At 52.3% G+C, this 21237-nt stretch overlaps 2 protein-coding genes across 2 annotated transcripts in view; one reads left to right on the top strand and one right to left on the bottom strand.

Moving 5' to 3' along the window:
- The first annotated feature begins 1605 nt into the window (after positions 1-1605).
- Positions 1606-14073, top strand: POLR2C (RNA polymerase II subunit C). The gene is made up of 9 exons (XM_040633356.1): positions 1606-1763; positions 1949-1998; positions 4652-4720; positions 4867-4919; positions 11456-11584; positions 12015-12066; positions 12290-12458; positions 12590-12664; positions 13097-14073. The coding sequence occupies exons 1-9, from the start codon at positions 1678-1680 to the stop codon at positions 13239-13241; spliced, it is 828 nt and encodes a 275-aa protein (XP_040489290.1). The 5' UTR covers positions 1606-1677; the 3' UTR covers positions 13242-14073.
- A 323-nt stretch (positions 14074-14396) lies between these two features.
- DOK4 (docking protein 4) overlaps positions 14397-21237 on the bottom strand; it is an 8824-nt gene continuing 1983 nt past the window's right edge. Inside the window, exons 2-8 of the mRNA XM_040633355.1 lie at positions 17711-17818; positions 17438-17552; positions 17038-17157; positions 16750-16939; positions 15908-16046; positions 15610-15733; positions 14397-15494 (exon numbers count right to left, since the gene is read on the bottom strand). Of these exons, the coding sequence (XP_040489289.1) occupies positions 15376-15494; positions 15610-15733; positions 15908-16046; positions 16750-16939; positions 17038-17157; positions 17438-17552; positions 17711-17818 (915 nt within the window). The 3' untranslated portion in view covers positions 14397-15375. The remainder of the gene's footprint in view (positions 15495-15609; positions 15734-15907; positions 16047-16749; positions 16940-17037; positions 17158-17437; positions 17553-17710; positions 17819-21237) is intronic.

Consider the following 21237-nt stretch of genomic DNA (forward strand, 5'->3'; position numbering starts at 1 on the left):
TAGCAGGTATCCAGGACCCCAGAGGGAGACAGCAGTGATGCGGGGAGGGCTTGAGCCTGGCAACCAGGAGACCTGGCTTCTGGTCCTCGTGGGGCCTACTGCTAGTGGGTGGTCACAGCAGCTCTGCCTCCCTGGGTCCATGCTTCCCTTCTGGAAGTGTGGGTGACAGTGGCCTTCCCCGCACCATTAGCTCCCTTGGGTGCTATTTTGTATCACTGATCATTTCAGCGATCTTTAGCATTAATAATTTTCTCTGTCTACGCTGGCTGGGCTCCCTTTGTTAACTCTGTTTTAGTCTTCTTGAGCTACTATAACAAAATACCGTAGACGGGGACTTAACATTTGTTTCTCACAGGTCTGGAGGCTGGGAAGTCCAAGAGCAAGGTGCCGGCCAGTTCCTGATGAAGTCTTTCTGTCTTGCCACCTTTTCTCTATGTTCTAACAGGGCAGAGAGAGAGAGAGAGCTCCAGTGTCTCCTCCTGTTCTTATAAGGGCACTCTTCTACCCTCCTGACCTCCCAGAGACTCCATCTCCAAACACCACACTGGGCATTGGGCTTCAACATTTGAGAGGAACACAGTTCAGTCCAGAGCATCTGTCTTCTGCGTTGCCATGTCCGACCTAAGTTGATGGGGTATTGCTGGGGGAAAGTCACCAGCTAATAGGTGTTTCCAATCTTTTGGCCTTCCACCCACCCCTTTCTGCACCTCTTTAATTCTTTGTATCATGACTCCCTGTCAAGTCCCCTACACTACCTATTCCAAATTTCATTCCGTTCCCTCCTTCATAGCATCCCTCTCACACTCAACAAACAACCTTAATCCTTAATTTCCTGAGATGACACAGGCTGTGAAGCACAGGCCCCCTCAGTGCCCTTTCTGTCTCAGGAAGAGGGTCGACCTGAGCTAAGGCAAACTCTTTATCTCCTCTCTTACTCTTCCGCTCTGTAAATGTAGCTCTTGCTAAGTTCTATTTTAGAGCCTCTTCTCTGTTACCAGCAGCTGCCCATTCAGACCTTTCTCTGGGCTGGGGGGTGGGGGGGGCTTTGGTAATCTCTATTGAGTATCCACCCTATGAGGGGCACACTGCCAGACATGCAGAGATGAAGAGCCCCCACCCACCTGCCACAACCACACAGACTGCAGATGATACGTTGAAATAAAAAGCATTGTATCTTCCTGCAGTTTCAGAAGAGCGTGAGTCAGACTTGGCTGAAGTATACTTACGTTCTTCCATAAATGTGCACGTTTACTTCATTTTCTTAGAGCTATCGTAGTATTCTGTTTCGTATATTCAACCTGGTGTCTGTCAATAGACAATTAGTTCTGTTATCTTTTGCTGTTACAAACGGTGCTGCAGGGAACGCCCCCGAACGTGTAACGTTGCTTACAACTGCAGCCATTTTCGCAGTATGAATTCCTACAAGTGTTATTGTTGAGTCGAGGGCGTGCACGGGTTTTGCCAGTTCCCGCCTCCCCAGATGGTTGAACCCGGTGCACTTCAAGCAGCTGGGGGTGTAAAACGGGGCCCCGAGCGGCGGCGGCCTCCGGGCGGCAGGTGGCGCTGTGCCCGCGTGTCTGCGGAAGCGGCGTGGGCCGCGCTGACCCACTTCCGGCGGCGGCGGCGGCGGTGGCGCAGCGGAGCTGAACCCCGGGAGTTGGCGGGCCGTGGGGCGCCATGCCGTATGCCAACCAGCCCACCGTGCGGATCACGGAGCTCACCGACGAGAATGTCAAGTTCATCATTGAGAACACGGACCTGGCGTAAGGCCCCTGAGGGAGGAGGCTGGCGACTGTGGAACGCGGGGGGTTGGCGCCCGGGCCGGGCGGGGGTCGCGTCTTTCCAGGGCTGGGCCCCCGTGGCGGGGCTTCCGCTTCGGGAATCGGGGGCGCGGGGCGTCGGCGTCGAGGCTGCGGCGCCGTCACGCCTCTTGGTTTTCATCCCTCAGGGTGGCCAACTCTATACGGAGGGTCTTCATCGCCGAGGTACCCATAATAGGTAAGTGAAACCCGCCTGTCGTGGCCAGCCCCCTCTGCACTCCTTGGGGCTCCTCGTCTTAGCGCTTGGTTAGGCCGGGGTGGGGTGTCCTGGGGGTGCTCTGAGAAGTCAGCAGTGCCGTGTCCTTGGCCCAGGGCCGCTAGGGTCCGCTCTTACATATGCGTCGGTGAGGAGCATAGGTTTGGGAGTCTGCCTATTTGGGTTTGAAAACTGTTTTCACTTACTGTCCCTGTGAAAGTTGGGTAAGTTTTTCACCTGTGTGCTGCGGTTTTCTCTGTAACATTGGGACATTAATAGTACTTACAGAGTGATGGCCAGAATTAAGTGAGGGAATTTCTATTAAATGCCTTGTGTTCGGTACCAGTAGGTGTCTTTTTATGAATCCTTTCCTTTAGCAGCACTCAAGGGAACATGTAAGTGCCAGGCAGCGTGGTAGGAACCGGAATGCTGAGCTGCATAGTGCAGGGTTCTTACCCTTATGGAGCAGCCAGTGACGTTGCAGGGCAAAGGCGAATGCGCAGATAAGAGTACTGCAGGATAGGCGTGGATCAGTAAGGAGTTGTTGGAGTTTAGAGGAAGGAGGATATGCTCTGGTTCCAGCCACCCCGCTGCAGGCATTTTTCACATTTATAAATATATTACAGATATTTTCTTAGTGTCATTTCAAAGTTTGGGTTGCAAAAGGAAGTGTAATTCGTAGCTGCTGCACTTCTAAGGAAATAAGCAGGCCAAGTGATTGGTAAACGAGAGCATTGTAGTTTCCACACTACCATCTCCAGTCACTTCTTCAGCTCAGAGCTTGGAGTGCTGGTCCTCCCCCTCCCTAATCACTCCTTGTCTCTGGGTCTCAGTTTCATCATGAGTAAAGTAAGAAAGTTGTACTTTTTTTTTTTTTTAAGATTTTATTTGTTTGTTTGACAGCACACACGGGGAGCGGCAGGCAGAGGGAGAGGGAGAAGCAGGTTCCCCAAGGAGCAGGGAGCCCAATGTGGGGCTTGACCCCAGGACCATGACCTGAGACGAAGGCAGACGCTTTAACGACTGAGCCACCTAGGCGCCCCAGGGAGTTGTACTTTATGAGGCAGCCCTGACATTACAAATCTAAATGCCACTTTCCCCACAAATTCAGTTCTGCAAATAATAATACCTGCTACGGGGCGCCTGGGTGGCTCAGTTGTTAAGCGTCTGCCTTCAGCTCAGGGTGTGATCCGGGGTCCTGGGATCGAGCCCCACATCAGATTCCTCCACTGGGAGCCTGCTTTTTCCTCTCCTACTCCCCCTGCTTGTGTTCCCTCTCTCACTGGCTGTCTCTCTCTGTGTCAAATAAATAAATCTTAAAAAAAAAAGAAAAAAACCTTCATTCCAGGCCACATTGGGAATGCAAAAGTTAAGATATTTGAAGATTCCACCCTAAGGATTTTTCAAAGCTGTGAGGTAGAGACGAGATATATATAAATACAGTACAGAGCAAAATATGACAAGTATAGGGGCGCCTGGGTGGTGCAGTTGGTTAAGCGTCTGACTCTTGCTTTTTGGCTCAGGTCATAATCTTAGGGTTGTGAGATCAAGCCCGGCATCAGGCTCTGCGCTTAGCATGGAATCTTCCTCTGCCCCTCCCGCACTCATTCTCTCTCTCTCTCAAAAAATCTTTAGAAATCTATCTATCTATATATATGTATATGACACGTGTCTTTAGTCTGGACAGAGTTTTGTGAGGGAGGAACTTGTAGGGAGGGAGTGTTGGTATGTTTATCCTGGAGGTCAAGCAAAGCTTGGTTTGTAGGAGGCTCAGAGGATTTTAACCTGCACAGGAGAGGGTCAGGGCTTGCGGGATTGGGGGGCGGGGTTGGAAGTAAGGAGGCAGAGTCAGAAACACTTGGCTCATGATCCTTCTTTGGTTTGATTTGGGGAAACAATAGAAAACATAGGACAAAGCAGATTGGGTCCTAACTGGTCCTCTTCTGACTTTGTTCCTAGAGTCCATGCCCTTTGTTTGGTGGCTGGCCCTTCGATTTATGATTTGCATGCAGATGTTTATGAATGAATATGTGTTAAATCAAGTGTGTGTGACCATACAGTTCTTACCCTTCTTTTAGCTCATTGCAGGTAAGAATTGGGTTTGATACTTAGTATACCATGCCCATTAAAGGAATTCTCTAAACATTAGTTGATTGAGTGATAATAAAGTGTTAAATTGGGTAATCTGGTCATTGCATCATAAAATGAGATGTGGTCTGTCTTTGAGATTTTCCCTAACTTTTAAGTGCCTAAGTAGTTTGTGTTCTTGGATTTGGTGTTAACATGAATAGCAGATGTAAATGCTTCTCACAGAAATATTCAGTTCAAAGAAACGTGTTCCCACTTCCATGGGTATTCTCTAAGTCAGTGTTTTGTGTGGGACAGGGACCCCCCTCCCGTCACATTAAATCTGCCTGCGTAGGGAAGCTGCGGCCTGGGGGGGCGGGGGTTGCATGTGGTTCTTGTTAAAATGCGGATCCCTGGTCCGCACTTGAGCTGTGGCATCAGCCTCTGGCCCCCTGGTGCAGGCTTTTGTGATTTAGTAAGCATCAGGTGTAAATCTTGCGAGCCACTGCTGTAAGTCTTTAAGTGAATTTGGTGGCTGAACTGCGTGTCTGCTTTCTTTATTTTGTAGCCATTGACTGGGTTCAAATTGATGCCAATTCCTCAGTCCTTCATGATGAGTTCATTGCTCACAGACTTGGTGAGTGCCAGGTTTTGGAAGGTGAAAGGGAGGGGGCTGTGGCTGGTGTCAGAGGAAGAAGCCTCCTCAGTCCCAAGGGGATTTCTAGGCTCTCCTTCCGGCTTGGCCATTTGGACTTCTTTAAAGTGCTTCTTTGTTTCTTCCAGGACTAATTCCCCTCACTAGTGACGACATTGTGGACAAGCTGCAGTACTCCCGGGTATGCTGTGTGATTGGGTGGAAGGGGGGCGGGGGGCAGGGGAGTTCAGTTCTCAGAGGCATTTTCCCGACCTCTTACTTCCAGCTGTTAGAAAGACAGCATAGAGCTGTTGCCTAGGGCCCAAGCAGACATGGGTCCTCAGTTCTGACAGGCCTTAGATTGATGAGGCTCCAGGGGCATTGGGGAGTCTCTGCAGCCAGCCACTGAAGACGGGGTATACACCAGAAAACCCATTTATACTGAACGGTGGGGGCTGTGCCTTTTCAGACTCTGATCTGTTCAGACTGCTTTCCAGGCTGTGTCTTCCCAGTGAAGGAACCTGGGAGGCTAAAGGGAATCAACAGAGAATTGGGGGGCATGAGAGTAAGAACAAAGAAAGGGAGTGAGAACTGTCCCCTACAACAGCACCTGAGGGACTAGAAGGCTGGCGTCTGTGCCTCTCCTCGTAGGTGATGCTCATTGAACATGGCCCCTTCTCTAGGGTCATGTTTGTTCTCTGATGATAAGTTAATAGGCCTTGGACTTGGGGGCGAGGTGGAGGATTAGGCTCCCTGCTTCCTTTCCCCAGGGCTGCGTTAGGTAACAGCTTGAGATTCTTCCCTCTTGGTGGCTTTGGATGATCCTGGATCAGCCCATCCTCTGATATCCCCAAGGGCATGTCATTTTTGTGGTAGCTAATTTGATATGTGTGATGAATCTGTCTTTTTTAAAAAGATGTTTAAGCATACAGAAGTGTGGAGCTCATCTGACTAGTACTTTCGCTCCCGTCAAACAACTTGTCATATTCTAACATTTTGCAACATTTGCTTCACATCTCCAGATTTTTGTTTGTAAGAAATGAAACATCAGGGGCGCCTGGGTGGCTCAGTTGGTTAAGCGTCTGCCTTCGGCTCCGGTCGTGATCCCAGGGTCCTGGGATTGAGTCCCGGCGTCATGCTCCCTACTCAGCTAGGAGCTTGCATCTCCCTCTCCTCCCTGCTTGCTATCTCTGTCACTGTCTGTCTCTCTCTCTCAAATAGATCTTTTAAAAAAAAAAAAGTCACAGATATTGGTGGGGATAGTTGTACAGCCAGTTGAAGAGCAGTTTGGCAGTGTCTTGGGTAAAGATAAGTGTGCCCCAGAACCTAGCAGTTCCAGCCATTAAATTTTTTTCTAGTATTTACTGAACAAAGATGGTATGGATCCCCCTACCCTTTTTTATTTTTATTTTTATTTTTTGGCTTTTTCTCAAAATCCACAGAGAAGTTAAAAACCTCAAATAGTAAACAGCTATTTGTTTTTCACCTTTAGTCGCCAGTTGTTAATATTTTGCTACATTAGCTTTATTTTTCCTATCCATGTTATTTTTGCTGAACCATTTGAAAAAAAGTTGCAGATACCATGACACTTCTCCCCTAACTACTTCAGCACGCTTGTCCTGAGAATAAGGATGTTTTCCCACATCACCGCACCGTCACGCCTAGAGTATTAGCATTCACTTGTCATATTTGTGCACAGTCCTTACCCAGATTTTCCTAGTTGTTCCCCACACGGCCTTTCTTGCCTTTTGCTTGGGGGTCAGTCATTCACCCAAGATTCATATATGCATTTGGTTGTTCTACCTCTTTAGTCTCTTAAACCTCAGATTCTTTTCCTTTCATTATATCTATATGTTTGAGGTTGTGTACCTTTTCATATTTTTATTTTCCATTGACATTTTGATTTTTCCATTTTATATTAATAGTTTTGGGGGGGTTTGGTTGTTTCTTATTAACATACAACATATTATTTGTTTCAGGGGTACAGGTCTGTGATTCATCAGTCTTACACAATACTCAGCTCTCCCCACAACACATACCCTCCCTGATGTCCTTCACCCAGCCACCCCATCCCTCCCACCCCTTTCCACTCCAGCAACTCTGTTTCCTGAGATTAAGAGTCTCTTATGGTTTGTCTCCCTCGTCTTGTTTCTTTTTTTTTTTTCCTCTCTTCCCCTATGCTCCCCTGCCTTATTTCTCAAATTCCACATATCAGTGAGATCATATGGTAATTGTCTTTCTCTGATTGACTTATTTTGCTTAGCATAATATCCTCTAGTTCTGTCCATGTTGTTGCAAATGGCAAGATTTCATTTTTGATAACTGCATAATATTCCATTGTGTGTATGTGTGTGTGTGTGTGTGTGTGTATACACACACAATATACCACATCTTCTTTATCCATTCATCTGTTGATGGACCTCTGGGCTCTTTCCATAATTTGGCTATGGTGGATGTTGCTGCTCTAAACATTGGGGGTGCAGGTGCCCCTTTGGATCACTACATTTGTATCTTTGGGGTAAATACCCAGTAGTGCAGTTGCTGGGTCGTAGGGTCGCTCTATTTTCAACTTTTTGAGGAACCTCCGTACTGTTTTCCAGAGTGGCTGCACCAGTTTGCATTCTCACCAACAGTGAAAGAGGGTTCCCCTTTCTCTACATCCTCGCCAGCATCTGTCGTTTCCTGACTTGTTAATTTTAGCCGTTCTGACAGGTGTGAGGTGGTATCTCACTGTGGTTTTGATTTGTATTTCCCTGATGCCAAATGACGTTGAGCAGTTTTTCATGTGTCTGTTGGCCATTTGGATGTCGTCTTTGCAGAAATGTCTGTTCATGTCTTCTGCCCATTTCTTGACTGGATTATTTGTTCCTTGGGTGTTGCGTTTGATAAGTTCTGTATAGATTTTGGATACTAGCCCTTTATCCGGTATGTCATTTGCAAATATCTTCTCCCATTTTGTCGGTTGTCTTTTGGTTTTGTTGACTGTTCCCTTTGCTGCGCAAAGCTTTTTATCTTGATGAAGTCCCAATAGTTCATTTTTGCTCTTGCTTCCCTTGCCTTTGGCGATGTGTCTAGGAAGAAGTTGCTGCAGCTGAGGTCGAAGAGCTTGCTGCCTGTGTTCTCAAGGATTTTGATGGATTCCTGTCTCACAGTTAGGTCTTTCATCCATTTTGAGTCTATTTTTGGGTATGGTATAAGGAAATGGTCCAGTTTCATTCTTCTGCATGTGGCTGTCCAATTTTCCCAACACCGTTTGTTGAAGAGACTTTTTTCCATTGGATATTCTGTCCTACTTTGTCGAAGATCAGTTGACCATAGAGTTGAGAGTCCATTTCTGGGTTCTGTATTCTTTTCCATTGATCTGTTTTTGTGCCGGTACCATACCATCTTGATGATTACAGCTTTGTAATAGAGCTTGAAGTCCAGAATTATGATGCCACCAGCTTTGGTTTTCTTTTTCAACATTCCTCTGGCTATTCGGGGTCTGTTCTGGTTCCATACAAGTTTTAGGTTTATTTGTTTCATTTCTGTGAAAAAAGTTGATGGTATTTTGATAGGGATTGCATTGAATGTGTAGATTGCTCTAGGTAGCATAGACATTTTAACGGTATTTATTCTTCCAACCCACGAGCATGGAATGTTTTTCCATTTCTTTGTGTCTTCTTCAATTTCTTTCATGAGTATTCTATAGTTTTTTGAGTACAGATTCTTTGCCTCTGTTTAGATTTATTCCTAGGTATCTTACGGTTTTGGGTGCAACTGTAAATGGGATCTTCTGTCTTGGTGGAACTGATTTCTGTGCATTGATTTTATATCCTGCCATTTTACTGAATTCCTGTATGAGTTCTGGCAGTTTGGGGGCGGAGTCTTTTGTGTTTTTCACATAAAGTATCTAATCATCTGCTAAGAGTGAGAGTTTGACGACTTTGCCAATTCGGGTTCCTTTTCTTTTTGTTGTCTGATTGCTGAGGTGAGGACTTCTAGTACTATGTTGAGCAGCAGTGGTGATAGTGGACATCCCTGCCGTGTTCCTGACCTTGGGGGAAAAGCTCTCAGTTTTTCCCCATTGTGAATGAGACTCGCTGTGGGTTTTTCATAGATGGCTTTTATGGTATTGAGGTATGTGCCCTCTATATTTTTTTCAAATAAATAAATAAAATCTTAAAAAAAAGAAAAAAAAAAAAAGGATGCTGTACTTTGTCAAATGCTTTTTCTGCATCTATGGAGAATATCATATGGTCCTTGTCCGTTCTTTTATTAATGTAGTGTATCACATTGATTTGCGGGTGTTGAGCCAGCCTTGCAGCCCAGGAATAAATCCCACTTGGTCGTGGGGAATAATCCTTTTAATGTACTGTTGGATCCCATTGGCTAGTATTTTGTTGAGAATTTTTGCATCCATATTCATCAGGGATATTGGTCTGTAATTCTCCTTTTTGGTGGGGTCTTTGGTTTTGGGATCAAGGTAATGCTGGCCTCATAAAATGAGTTTGGAAGTTTTCCTTCCATTTCTATTTTTTGGGAACAGTTTCAGAATAGGTATTAATTCTTGTTTAAGTGTTTGGTAGATTTCCTCTGGGAAGCCATCTGGCCTGGGCTCTTGTTTGTTGGGATTTTTTTGATTACCGTTTCAGTTTCCTTCCTGGTTATGGGTCTGTTCAGGTTTTGTATTTCTTCCTAGTGCAGTTTTGGTAGTTCTAGGAACTCTGTAGGAAAGCATCCATTTCTTCCAGATTGTCTAATTTGTTGGCATATAGTTGCTCATAATATGTTCTTATAATTGTATTTTTTCAGTGTTGGTTGTGCTCTCCCCTTTTTCATTCATGATTTTGAGTCCTTTCTCTTTTCTTTTTGAAAAGTCTGGCCAGGGGCTTATTCAAAGAACCAGCTCCTAGTTTCGTTGGTCTGTTCTTTTGGTTTTTATTTCATTGATTCCTGCTCTAATCTTTATTAATTCTCTTCTCCTGCTGGGTTCAGGCTTTATTTGCTGCTCTTTCTCCAGCTGCTTTAGGTGTAGGGTTAGGGTGTGTATTGGAGACCTTTCTTGTTTCTTGAGAAAGGCTTGTAGTGCTATGTACTTCCCTCTTAGGACCGCCTTTGCTGCATCCCAAAGATTTTGAACAGTTGTGTTTTCATTTTCATTTGTTCCCTTGAATTTTTTAAAATTCTTCTTTAATTTCCTGCTTGACCCATTCTTCAGTAGGATGCTCTTTAGCCTCCAAGTATTTGAGTTCTTTCCAACTTTCCTCTTGTGATAGAGTTCGAGTTCCAAAGCGTTATGGTCCAACAATATGCAGGGAATGATTCCAGTCTTTTGGTACTGGTTGAGACCTGATTTGTGACCCAGGATGTGATCTATTCTGGAGAATGTTCCATGTGCACTAGAGAAGAATGTGTATTCTGGGGCTTTAGGATGGAATGCTCCGAATGTATCTGTGAAGTCCCATCTGGTTCAGTGTGTCATTTAAACCCCTTATGTCCTTGTTGAGCTTTTGCTTAAATGATCTGACCATTTCAGTGAGGGGGGTGTTAAAGTCCCCTACTATTACTGTATTATTGTCAATGTGTTTCTTTGATTTTGTTATTAATTGGTTTATGTAATTGGCTGGTTCCATGTTGGGGCATAAATATTTACAATTGTTAGATCTTGTTGAATAGACCCTTTAAGTATAATATAGTGTCCTTTCTCATCTCTTATTACAGTCTTTGGTTTAAAATCTAATTTGTGTGATATAAGGATTGTCACTCCAGCTTTCTTTTGATGTCCATTAGCTTGATTTAAAAAGGGGGGGGGGTGGAAAAACATTTAAGTTATTTTTACACCCAGTGTGGAGCTCAAACTTACAACCCTGAATTTAAGAGTTGCATGCTCCACGGACTGAGCCAGCCAGGCGCCCCCTTCCATTTCATATTTCTGCTAAAGCAGAAAGGTTGCCTTCCTGCCTCACCTGTGTATGAGTGGAGACTATCCAGGTGTGGCCCCTCGTTCTTCCTCCTCATCTCGAAAACATCAGAAGGTTAGATTTTCGTGCTGGTGTGAGGGGGAGAACAGTGTGCTTGGTTACATTCCAGTAACTCTTTTTGCCTGAAGTTACGCTGTAGCAGGTGGTCCCTACCAGAGGAATGGGTTGTCTCCAGCATCAGTTGCTTAAAGAATTATTGATAATTATTGAAGCTGAGTGATGGTTACATGGTAGCCACCCCTTATACTTGCTGTGCTCTTGTGAATGTATGAAATTTTCCATAATGGAAATAGTTTGTTAGTTTTTAAGAAAAGGTTAGTAGTCTAGAACTTGAAAGGTACTTTTTTGTGTTGTGCCCTCGGTCATTTTATTTTAAATGATGGTGAGCTTCCCGAGCTTGTCCATTTAGTTCAGGGGAAGCTGCCCTATAAAGCACGAAAGCATCATTCTCGTACTCGACGCCTTGGTTCTCTGCAGCAGAGCAGCCTGAGGGCCAGGGTGCGATGTTAGCACTGCTTCTCCCAGCAGTGTGGCTGGGCAGCTGGCAGAAGTGGGAGGAGAACGTGGGTGCCAGTGAGTATGGGGGTATCTACACTGGGAAACGCCTGCACTGAGCAGCCTGTGAGGACGGTGTACCGGATGGACCCGCCCCCAGCGCCTAGAGCCCGTGGCCGTGTTACAGATGGGAGAAGTGGAAGGAACAGGTCTGAGAACGAGGGAGCTCAGGAGCCGCCACCTCTCCCTGGACTTATTCCTGCTTCTCTTCCTCCCTCAGGACTGCACGTGCGAGGAGTTCTGCCCCGAGTGCTCGGTGGAGTTCACCCTTGACGTGCGGTGCAATGAAGACCAAACTCGTCACGTCACATCTCGAGACCTCATCTCCAACAGCCCCCGGGTCATTCCAGTCAGTATCTCACCACATTGTCCTTACCCAGGACCTTCGTCGTCATCCTTTTAGCTCAAAGTGGGCCAGACTCGGGTGGTTTGTTATAAGATGCGGATTTTCCTTGCGTTATCTTCTGCCCTCCTCTCAGTCTGGTGCCTAAAAAGTGCTAATGATTCTGGACACTAGCCAGGGTGGACAGGAGCACTGTTGGTGCTGTGTGCCTGTCCTTTGTCACCCAAGGACCTTTTTAAAGGCCATGGTACATTTTGGCTGAGAGGGCTGACCCTGTGCCTCGAGGTGGGGGTCGGAGTCCAGCTGCAGCACAGGTCGGTCCCAGTAGGCGTCTCTTCCCCCTCATCCCAGACATCCTGTCCCTGGTTTGGCAGGTGCTGGAAGAGGTAACTGGGGAGACGAGCAGCTAATACATTCCCGTTTGGGCTCCCTACAGGTGACCTCCCGGAACCGAGATAATGACCCCAATGACTACGTGGAGCAGGACGGTAAGGGGCTGGAGGGCGTGTGTGGATGTCTACCCAAACTGTCGTTTCGCAGGCCAGCGCAGAGGCGGAGATCCGACATAGCCTCTCATGCTTCTTGGTCTCCTTGTCAGCTGACCCTTGAGCTGTTTGTCCAGATTGTGTGGTCTTCCAGTGGCATTCCAGGCCAAAATTCAGGGGACTGGGTCTCTCCTGGCCCTTGACTGACTTCTGCCTCTCCCTGCAGACATCCTCATTGTCAAGCTGAGGAAAGGCCAGGAGCTAAGACTTCGAGCCTATGCCAAAAAGGGCTTTGGCAAGGAGCATGCCAAGTGGAACCCTACTGCAGGGGTGGCTTTTGAATATGATCCTGACAATGCCCTGAGGCACACAGTGTATCCCAAGCCCGAGGAATGGTATGTTCTTGTCGGGAGTAAAGGCAGGCCTGTAGGCTGGGTTGTGTGGACATGGCTCCGAGGGAGCGGGGTGGGGGCAGGCTCACTGGACAGCAGCAGTAGCCACCTGTGCTCCGTGTATTTGTCTTCAGGCCAAAGAGTGAGTACTCCGAGCTGGATGAAGATGAGTCCCAGGCTCCCTATGACCCCAACGGCAAGCCAGAGAGGTAAGACCCTCATCCGGCACCTGAAGGTGAAGCGTGGAAGAACATAGGGTTTTGGTGCAGGCCCTGAGTTGGGGAGACCCTTCCCTTGTGTCCCAGTGCCCGTGAGCTGAGGAAGGATGGAGAACTGTGGAGCCCATACATCCCAGGGCAGATTATCCTCCCCCTAGTCTTTGGGGGACAGAGGAGCCCTCCAGTTAGCCACTGTGCTCCTACTCTGATATTCAACCCCCCAGAGAAGGGGACCAGCCCAGAGCTAGAAAGTCTTCTGATGGTGAACATCAAGCTTTTGAGGGGGCTGTGGCCTCTTTGAAGTCCTATAATGTGCAGTAGGACCGCTGTTAGTAAGAGGTAGGGAGAGAGCATGATCCAGGGCTGAAGCTCGGCCTAGCCAGCCTGCCTCATGGAGGGCTCTCACCCGACTCTTCCTCTTAGGTTTTACTACAACGTGGAGTCCTGTGGCTCTCTGCGTCCTGAAACAATTGTCCTCTCAGCCCTCTCTGGATTAAAGAAGAAGCTGAGTGATTTACAGACCCAGTTAAGCCACGAGATCCAGAGTGATGTCCTAACCATAAACTAAGGGCAGCTTACCTGTTCCAGCAAGAAAAGGGGTGGGGGGGGGGTCAAGGCCAGCAGCTGGCTCTCCGGTCTCTCCAGAGACTCTCGTAGCTTCTGGGGTCTGGACGTTGTCCAGGCTTCTTGGCAAGCCTCAGTACCCCTAGGCAGGTAGTTCAGGGGAAGAGTCGTCCCCTCCCAGCCTTGCTCCATTGAAGACAGATGGCCGGGGTACCACTGGTATCTGAGGCAGGACAGCTTACTAGACATTTAGCATCCCTGGTCCTACCCCCTGATTGCCAGTAGCACCCCCAGAACCACCCTTCCAGCCCATTTCCTAATGTGCCTGGGCAAGGTCTTCTGCTGAGAACTGCACAGTTGGACTCCTCTTCTGGTCATTTTTGGCCAGAAGTTGGTTTTCACAGTTCTACCTTGGTCTTCTGGTATTTGAGTACTAGAACCCTCATTCAGGTTGCCTACAAACCCTTCTGGCTCCTGCCCAGAGCCAGCCTACTGGCACTTCACTGAAATCCCGGAGTGTCCCTAATTTGAGAACCCTTAGAAAATAGTGTTAGATTCTGGCTGCCCCCCACCCCAGATAAACCCCGTATTTCAAACTTCACTGCCAGTGGCCTGATTATTTTTTAGGGACTGGGGAGCAAGGGCCTTGATGAAGGTCTGGCCTTGACCCCTTCGCCCTTAAGAGGTAGAATCATGCCTGGAGCAGTTAATTAGGCAGTCTGCTAGGAGATACCAGGAGAGAACCAGAGACCTGCTATAGAAAGGAAGGGATATTTATTAACAGTTGTCTTTTTAAAAGTTTTTATTTTTGGCAATAAAGAGCACAACATAATCTCCTTCATGCGTCATCGTGCCACTAACTTGAGCCAGCCCAGCCTTGCCTCCCTCTCCAAGGCCTTTGGCCCCAGGCTCCCTTCTTCAGTCTAGTTTATTCCTCTGAGTGGTCATTTCCTGGGTCGGGTTTGGAGCCAAGCTGGCTGTGGCCCCCTCCCCGGATCCTCCTGCCACAACTTGAATAGTGGTTATTTACAACAAGGTCTGTTCCCACAAATCAGAACCCTAAAGTATTAAAAAACAAAAAACCCACACACGCAACCAAAGGTTTGACGGGAGTAGAAAGATAGCCCTTCTGCAAGGTAGTCAGTAAACACCAGCGCTAGAAAATCAACTGCTTTAATGGCATTTCAGCAGGGAGCCTCAGCACCATGTGGGGAGAGGGAAATGGGGAGGGCTCGGTTTCTGAGTGCTTTTGGCTGGCCAGAGGGTAGCCACACTGGGCAGAGGGGCTCCCTCTGCTGGGCCATCACCTACCCTCGGTCAGTGAGGGGGCAGCAGGGGTGCCCCCCACAGCAGTCCTGCTGCAGCCAGCCCACCCGCCCGGCCGGCCCTGGGGCAGTATAGGAGCTCGGCGCGGGCCACCCTCCGCCTGGCTGAGGGAGCCAGCACCCCTGCCCCTGGGGTATCTTCTCAGCCTACTAAGCAGGAAGGAGCCTGGGCAAAAATTACATTTTAAAACCAGATTTTCACCTGAGGTGTCAACCAGATGTCACCTTTGCTTGAAACTCCCAAGTGCAAGGCTGCCAAGGGGCACGGCAGAAGCTCAGACCCTGCCCGTGCCACTCGAGGCCCAGAGGAAAGGAGAAGCCGCCTGCTGTCCTAGTCCCTGGGCTGCGGGGAGAGCCAGCCATCCCAGCGCCAGCCTCGAGTTCTGTCTGCTGCCTCCGGCCCTGGCAGCGCCAGCAGGTCCGGGCAGCAGGAGGGCTGTCCCACGGAGGACAGGGAACAGCTGCCCTCACGTTCAACAACAGCCTTGACTGGGACCTGGTCATGGGATTAAAAAATGTGTATGTGGTGTCGGGGAGGGAGAGGGGAAATCTCATTAATATAGGATATGTCATAAGCCATATATATTAAGATCATTAACAGTAATAGTCCCGCAGTGGCTCCAGCCCCTCACACATGCTCTGGTGGCGTGGCCAGCCCCGTGCCTTGGTCCAGCCTCACGCTCGGGGGCAAGGAAGGGACAGCTCGCGCCGTTTCTCCAGGCTCTGGGCCAGCAGCCCCCGAGGCTATGCACGGTACGCTGCAGGTGGCCCTGCAACAGGCCACCCCGTGGTCGTTGCTGGGCAGCAGCCCTGTCACTGGGCTGGGGTCTTGGCCTCACTGCTGTCCCCCTGGCTGGGCTTTGGCGTTAGCAGGATGAATCGGTTGAGGAGGTCTGTTTCTGAGCTGGCCTGGGCTGCCCCGTATCCCTCACCTGTGGACACAGAGGCAGGCTCAGGCTGCGGGTGCAGGTCAGAGGACCCCTGCCCAGAAGGCCTCGTCCTCCACAGGGCCTCGTGGCTGGGGAGCGGGGCACTGCAGGGACTCACCGGCATAGCTGGAGGCCTCGGCAATATTCTGGGAGCCCGTGATGTGGTGCCAGTAGGCGCTGCGGGGCAGCATGGTGGTGGGCGTGCAGGGGTACGAGTAATGTTCCGTGCCCTTGTTCAGCAGCTGTGGGGTGGAGGGGAGGGGTCCCTCCGGTTAGCTCGGGGCCGTGGCTTCCTCCCAGCCATCAGCCCAACACCCTGCCCGCCCAGCTAGAGACCGCTGGCGTACTCAGGCGCTCGGCCCGCCCACCCCCTGGCCTCCCCGGTAGCCCAGCCTGGCCGATGCCCAGAACCTCACCCGCACGTTCTTCTCCATCTCCAGCAGGACACGCTTGTGTTGCTCAGCAATGGCCAGGGTGGCACTGTGGACCCGCTGGTAAATCTGTTCCCCTTCCTGAGTCTGGAAGGTGTAGAGCCCTTCCCCAGCATCGCACATCCTAGGGACACAAGAGGCACGGAGGGCACGGTGGTGGGGACTGCACCATACGTGTTTGGTCGAGCGCCCTGGCGTCATACGCTGGCTGCACCCGGGGCTCCCGGGGAACAGACGGGGCTGTGTGTGCAGCCCAAACGTGCCTGGCCGTTTCCATGTACCAGCGAGCTCAATGCTTTACAAGACCCGGCCCACTCAGTCTTCTCTCCCGCCCCTCTGGTCTGCGCACCGCTACGGCTTCCTCTGTTCCGAGTTTTCTCAAACCATTTTGCAGATGAGGAAAACAGGCGCACAGGTGCTCAGTAACGGAAGCCGGCTTACACAGAGGATCACACAGAATGTAAGTCCAGGCCCGCTGGCTCCAGAGTTCAAACTATAGGTTACCCAGTCCTCACCGTAATTCTACGAGGGCGGGTACTTTTATGATCCCCTATTTGACAGTGAAGAAACGAAGCCTCGGTCCACAGACAGAGCTCTGAGCACCAGCGCCCACTCTGACGTGAACCTTAGCAGCCTGGCTTTGGTCAGCAGCTGCGCTTGGCCTGCCTGGCATGAGCCTGGAGGTCCTCATCCGTAAAACGGGACTCTTCCATTCCCTTCTGGGTTTCTATGCTGACAGACAACTAAAGCTCCCAGCACCGTGCCTGACGGGGGCAGCCAACAACATGACCACAGTGGGTCAGGGTAGGGAGGCGAGAGGGTCCTACCGGCCAGCCTCGAAGGTAAAGCGTGTGGCATCCCGGCCGTAGCGACGCAGCGAGCAGAGGGGCCACGAGACGAGCTTCACGCGGGGGTTGTGTGTGTCCCAGAGGTAGATGTTCTCGTGGGTGATCTGCAGCTTGCACTCGCCGTACACGTCCAGGTTGGGACAGGGCAACAGGAAGACGTTGAAGCGGTCTGGAGTGGGAGGGAAGGAGCGGGCCGGAGCCTTTCCAGGGGAGGACTCTCCTCCCCCTCCCCTCTCCTCCCAGCCCCTTGACAGCATCCGGCCTCACCTGTCTGCTCACACTGCACTCCTGGGGCCAGGAGGTCCGGCTCTCCCAGACTGATGTCATTGAGTCGTGAACCCAGACACTCCACAGACAGCGTCTTGTACCATTCCTCCGCCTCCAGCTCTAGAGAAAGTGGTACCTCATGCCAGCCCAGGGTCCCCCACAACCCACCCTATCTGCCTCAGCCTGAAGGATCCCGCCATGCAAGGCAGGGAGGGCAAGGCCAGTGGATTCTGCCTACTAGTCCCACCTCACCCTGGGGACCTGCTCCCTCAAAGGCGCCCCTGCCTTCACCCCCACACATCATACCCAGCCAGGGCTGGTCCTGCTTTGACTCCTCCCAACTGGACCATATGTGGCCCCAGGGGAGGCTGGACGGAAGCCTGCAGCCCCAGCTCCTCACCTGAGTCGCAGGTGAAGGTACGTGCCGAGTCGTCAGTGAATATGATGGCCACCGCCTGCCTCTTGGTCTCCTTGGGGAGCCGCGTGACACACTTGACGTTGCTGATCTCGGTCACCTGGGACAGCACCCACAGGGGACTGAGCCAGCTGGAGCGCCTCCCTCTGCATCCCCCCCCCAGGTGTGTCACCCCCAGGAGGGGGCTCTCAGACCTCGGGCCTCGGCAAATCCTCACTGCTTACAAGACTAGGGGAGCTAGGGCCCAGACCCCCTAACCTTGGGGCAGCCTCGGAGGCACACTGACTTCTCATCCGGATACTTCTCCAGCCGCTGGGGCCCCTTGCTGGAAGACTTCCGGAACACCAGCCAGCACCGCCGGTAGATCTGTGGGGCGAGACGGCGGGGGCGTGAGGCCTCCCGGGACCACTCCCACCCAACATGGCCCTGAAGTTACCCTTGTCCACCGCAGGGGGCGGTGCTACACAGCCGTCCCCCAGACCCAGCCCAGGAGAAAACCTGGGGACGGCGGACCCCAGCAGACGCCCCCTCCCCAAACTGAGAAAGCAGGCAGGTCTTCGCTGGCTCCGAAAGGCTGTTCCACAGAGTGCTGGGACTCCCCGCGTGCCGTGCTCTGCTCTGAGCTGGATGTAAACAGCATTTAGTGAGCGCCTCCCGCTTGTCCTGAGCGCTCTGCACGGCTAACCTCAGGGTCACTCCTGAGGTGGGCTTATCAACTGCACTTTACAGATAGGGAAACTGAGGCACAAGAAGTTGTCACAGCTGATAAATGGTGGGGCCTGTATTTTCAAAAGGCTGGCTAGGCCCAGAGCTGACACCTGGAGCCCACTGCATAAACGTTCTGTCCAGGACTCGGCCGTGCCAGCCACAACGGAGGGAGTGTCCTAGCGACAGGGATCAGACCCTTGCCCAGGCTCGCAGCCTGCACATCACCCCAGCACTTGTTCTCACAGCCGGCGGAGGGCTCTGGATGCAGACCGTACCTACCCCTCTCGTCTCTGGCCACCCTCTCTCCCTTCTCTGACGCCCTGGAGTGTAAGGGGCCAGGATTAGTTCCCTGTTCCAGTTGGGAAACCAGAGGCATCTTAGAAGTAAAGGGGCAGAGCCAAGAACCTGGGGTTATCCCGGAGCACAGTGCCTTCCCAGGCAAGGTTCCCTCCTGTCCAAGCACTGCCGGTGACCCTGTGCCTAAAAGCGCCTAAATTCTCTGCAGCTTCCTGCACTCTTCCTGACAGGCAAGGAGCCGGGGTGCCGGGAAACGACCATGCTCCAGGGCTGGGGGGCAAACTGGCTTGTCAAACCCCTGGTGGGGGGGTGGTCTAGCCACCTGCTCAGGCTGCTGACTCTTCCTTCCCCGCCCCCTCCTCCATCCCAGGCTTGCTCCCAGCCCAGAGTCTGGCTGGGATGCACCCACTCGGTCAGCGAGCACTCCAGAAGCCTGGCAGAGCCCATTCCCAAGGAATCTCCGGTTCACCCGCTCACCGTAGGGAGCCTGAGGGGTGCCAGAGCGGAGGAAGCAAGGGGGCCGCAGCGCCTCCACGCCCGTTCTGCCATGCAGGCACCAGGTCCTGGGCAGGGAGGGCCCCAGGCCTGGTGGGCCTAGTCGGGCCCCAAGCCAAGAAGCCACTCAGAACCAGGCCATTAATGGCTCCCATCTGGGACTTCAGGAGGCATCTCTGCCCCTGTACCCGTGGCCCTGGCTCCACCCCTGGCCTGTCCACCTCAACAGCAGCCTCAGCTCTCCGCTGGGGAGCTCCTTTAAGACGGGACTGTATATTTTACTCAGAAATCTTCCCTCCCATCCTGGCAACGTTGTTAGCACAGCTCTGCTGAACGAGTGAATGACCATCCTAAGAGCCACGCATGAGCGGATGGAGGAGTGAGTGAAGGCAGCGACCCAGACGTGCCCTGCCAGCTTGGGGTCAGGGCAGAAGGCCCAGGGGCCTGAGCACCCCCGTTGCCTGGTTACACACACACACACACACACACACACACACACACACCCACCCACCCAGGGAGCCACTGCGCTGCAAGAGCCCTCCTTCCCCACTTCTCATGGTCTTTGATCACCGCCTCAGAACCAGAAACACTCCCGCTCTGCTACAGCTCTGCTGGAGGAAGGCCCTGGCGGGTAGAAGGGTCTGCTCCCCATCTCTCTCAGCCCCTCCCAGCTCACCTTTGTGAGCTGAGACAAGAAGGGCAGCCCTGGGACAAGAATGGCTGGGTGACTGAGCCCCTCACATCAGACCTGCAGGGGGAAGCTGAATCCCCCAGGGAAGGCCTCCCAGCCCCTCCTCTGCCTGTGCCCACCTGTAGGCCACCTGGTTCCCAGGTCTCCTCCTGGCACAGGTCCGTTACTGAGGCCAAGTGGCTGCCTCAAGGGGCTTGCCTTTCTGGTAAGCTCTGCCCTGCACAGTTGGCCCAGGTGGCCCCCGGGGACCGGCTAGACCCAAGCGCACAGGAATGAGGAGCCATACTAGAAGCTGGGCCCCTACTCCCTTGCCCCCTCCCCCCGCCCCCCTCAGCTTCAGCTTCTCCCCTTGTTCTGTGCTCCAAGTGGGCTCCATCCCTCTCTCCGCACAGCAGCAAGGTGGCTGATGCCCACCAGGGCCGGTGTGCTGGGCTGGAACCCAGGCTGGGATACAAATTCAAATCCAGCTAAGCCTCCTGATATGCGCACAGCTCCGCCGCTGCACTCCGCCTGGACAGAACAACCCCACAGGGGCCACAGGGCCACAGAAGGGGAGGAGGGGCAAGAACCACCCCTCTCCAAGGCCAGCCCCGTTCAGGCTGGTATCCAGGCAGGGAAGCCATATCAGAGCCCTATTCCTCCCCCACCCCACTCAGGCTGAGCCAGGAAGCCTTGAGCAGTCTGATCCCACCCCACCCCCATCAGAGCAATGGGGGAGGGGAGGAAGAGAGAGACAGGAGACCCCGGGGAAACACAGACTCGGGCCACGGAGGGTTCCCTTCCCCCCCGGAGAGGGTGCGGCCACCAAGACCCCTCACTGGGGGTGGGGGAGGGTCAGCAGGGGAATGGAGGCAGCTCTTGGACAGCCTCACCAAGATCATTAAGTTGGTCCCTGAAGCCCCTGCTCAGGCCCTCTGGGGAGGCGGCGGAGGCCGTCCTCACCAGGAGCCGGTGGGAGGTGGGTCTGAGGCCTCATCCCCTCAGACCGCTGAGCCCCCAGTTGTGGGCCAAGCAACCCCACAAGCGCCACCGCCAACAACTCGGAGGAAAGCAGCCTGTCCCAGAGCCACAGACCATCCTGCCCTAAGTTCCATTCATAAACCACATAAATACCAGCTTCTGCGCCCTCCGCGCCCTCCCACCACTGCCCTGCCCCACGGCCGAGAGCTCCCCTTTCCCAGCACTTCCCGGGCAGTGAAAGCAGTAACCAAAATAAATACACAAGGAGCCGCACACGGAGAGCCACGGGCAGCTGGGGGGACGAGGGACTTAAAAGAAAAGAGGCCAGGAGAGGGGAGGGGAGAAGCGGGGAGGCGAGGAGGCCGCGGCCAGGGGGCGGCGAGGGGAAGCGAGAGGTGGGTCCCCGGCTGCGCCGCGGCCCCGCAGCGCCAGCCGCTCCCGCCGCCGGCCGGGCCACAACTTCAACAATGGCAGGGGCCCCGCGGCCGGGACGGCGACCAGCTGGGGCGGGGGCGCAGGCGGCACATGCCGGGCGGCCGCCGGCCACAAGCCTCGAGCCCGTGGGAGCACGACGCCGGCCCCACGGGCACCCGCGCCCCGGCCCCCCGGGCTCCCGGCCAGGCCCCCCGCACGG

This window comes from Ursus maritimus, unplaced genomic scaffold, assembly GCF_017311325.1.
Source record: "Ursus maritimus isolate PB19 unplaced genomic scaffold, ASM1731132v1 scaffold_19, whole genome shotgun sequence".
In the NCBI taxonomy this organism is placed as follows: Eukaryota; Metazoa; Chordata; class Mammalia; order Carnivora; family Ursidae; genus Ursus; species Ursus maritimus.

Coding starts and splice junctions, on each gene's coding strand:
- POLR2C (XM_040633356.1), top strand. CDS start 1,678: ATGCCGTATGCCAACCAGCCCACCGTGCGGATCACGGAGCTCACCGAC. Junction 4,920..11,455: donor ACAAGCTGCAGTACTCCCGG/GTATGCTGTGTG, acceptor TTCCTCCCTCAG/GACTGCACGTGCGAGGAGTT. Junction 12,665..13,096: donor CCCAACGGCAAGCCAGAGAG/GTAAGACCCTCA, acceptor TCTTCCTCTTAG/GTTTTACTACAACGTGGAGT.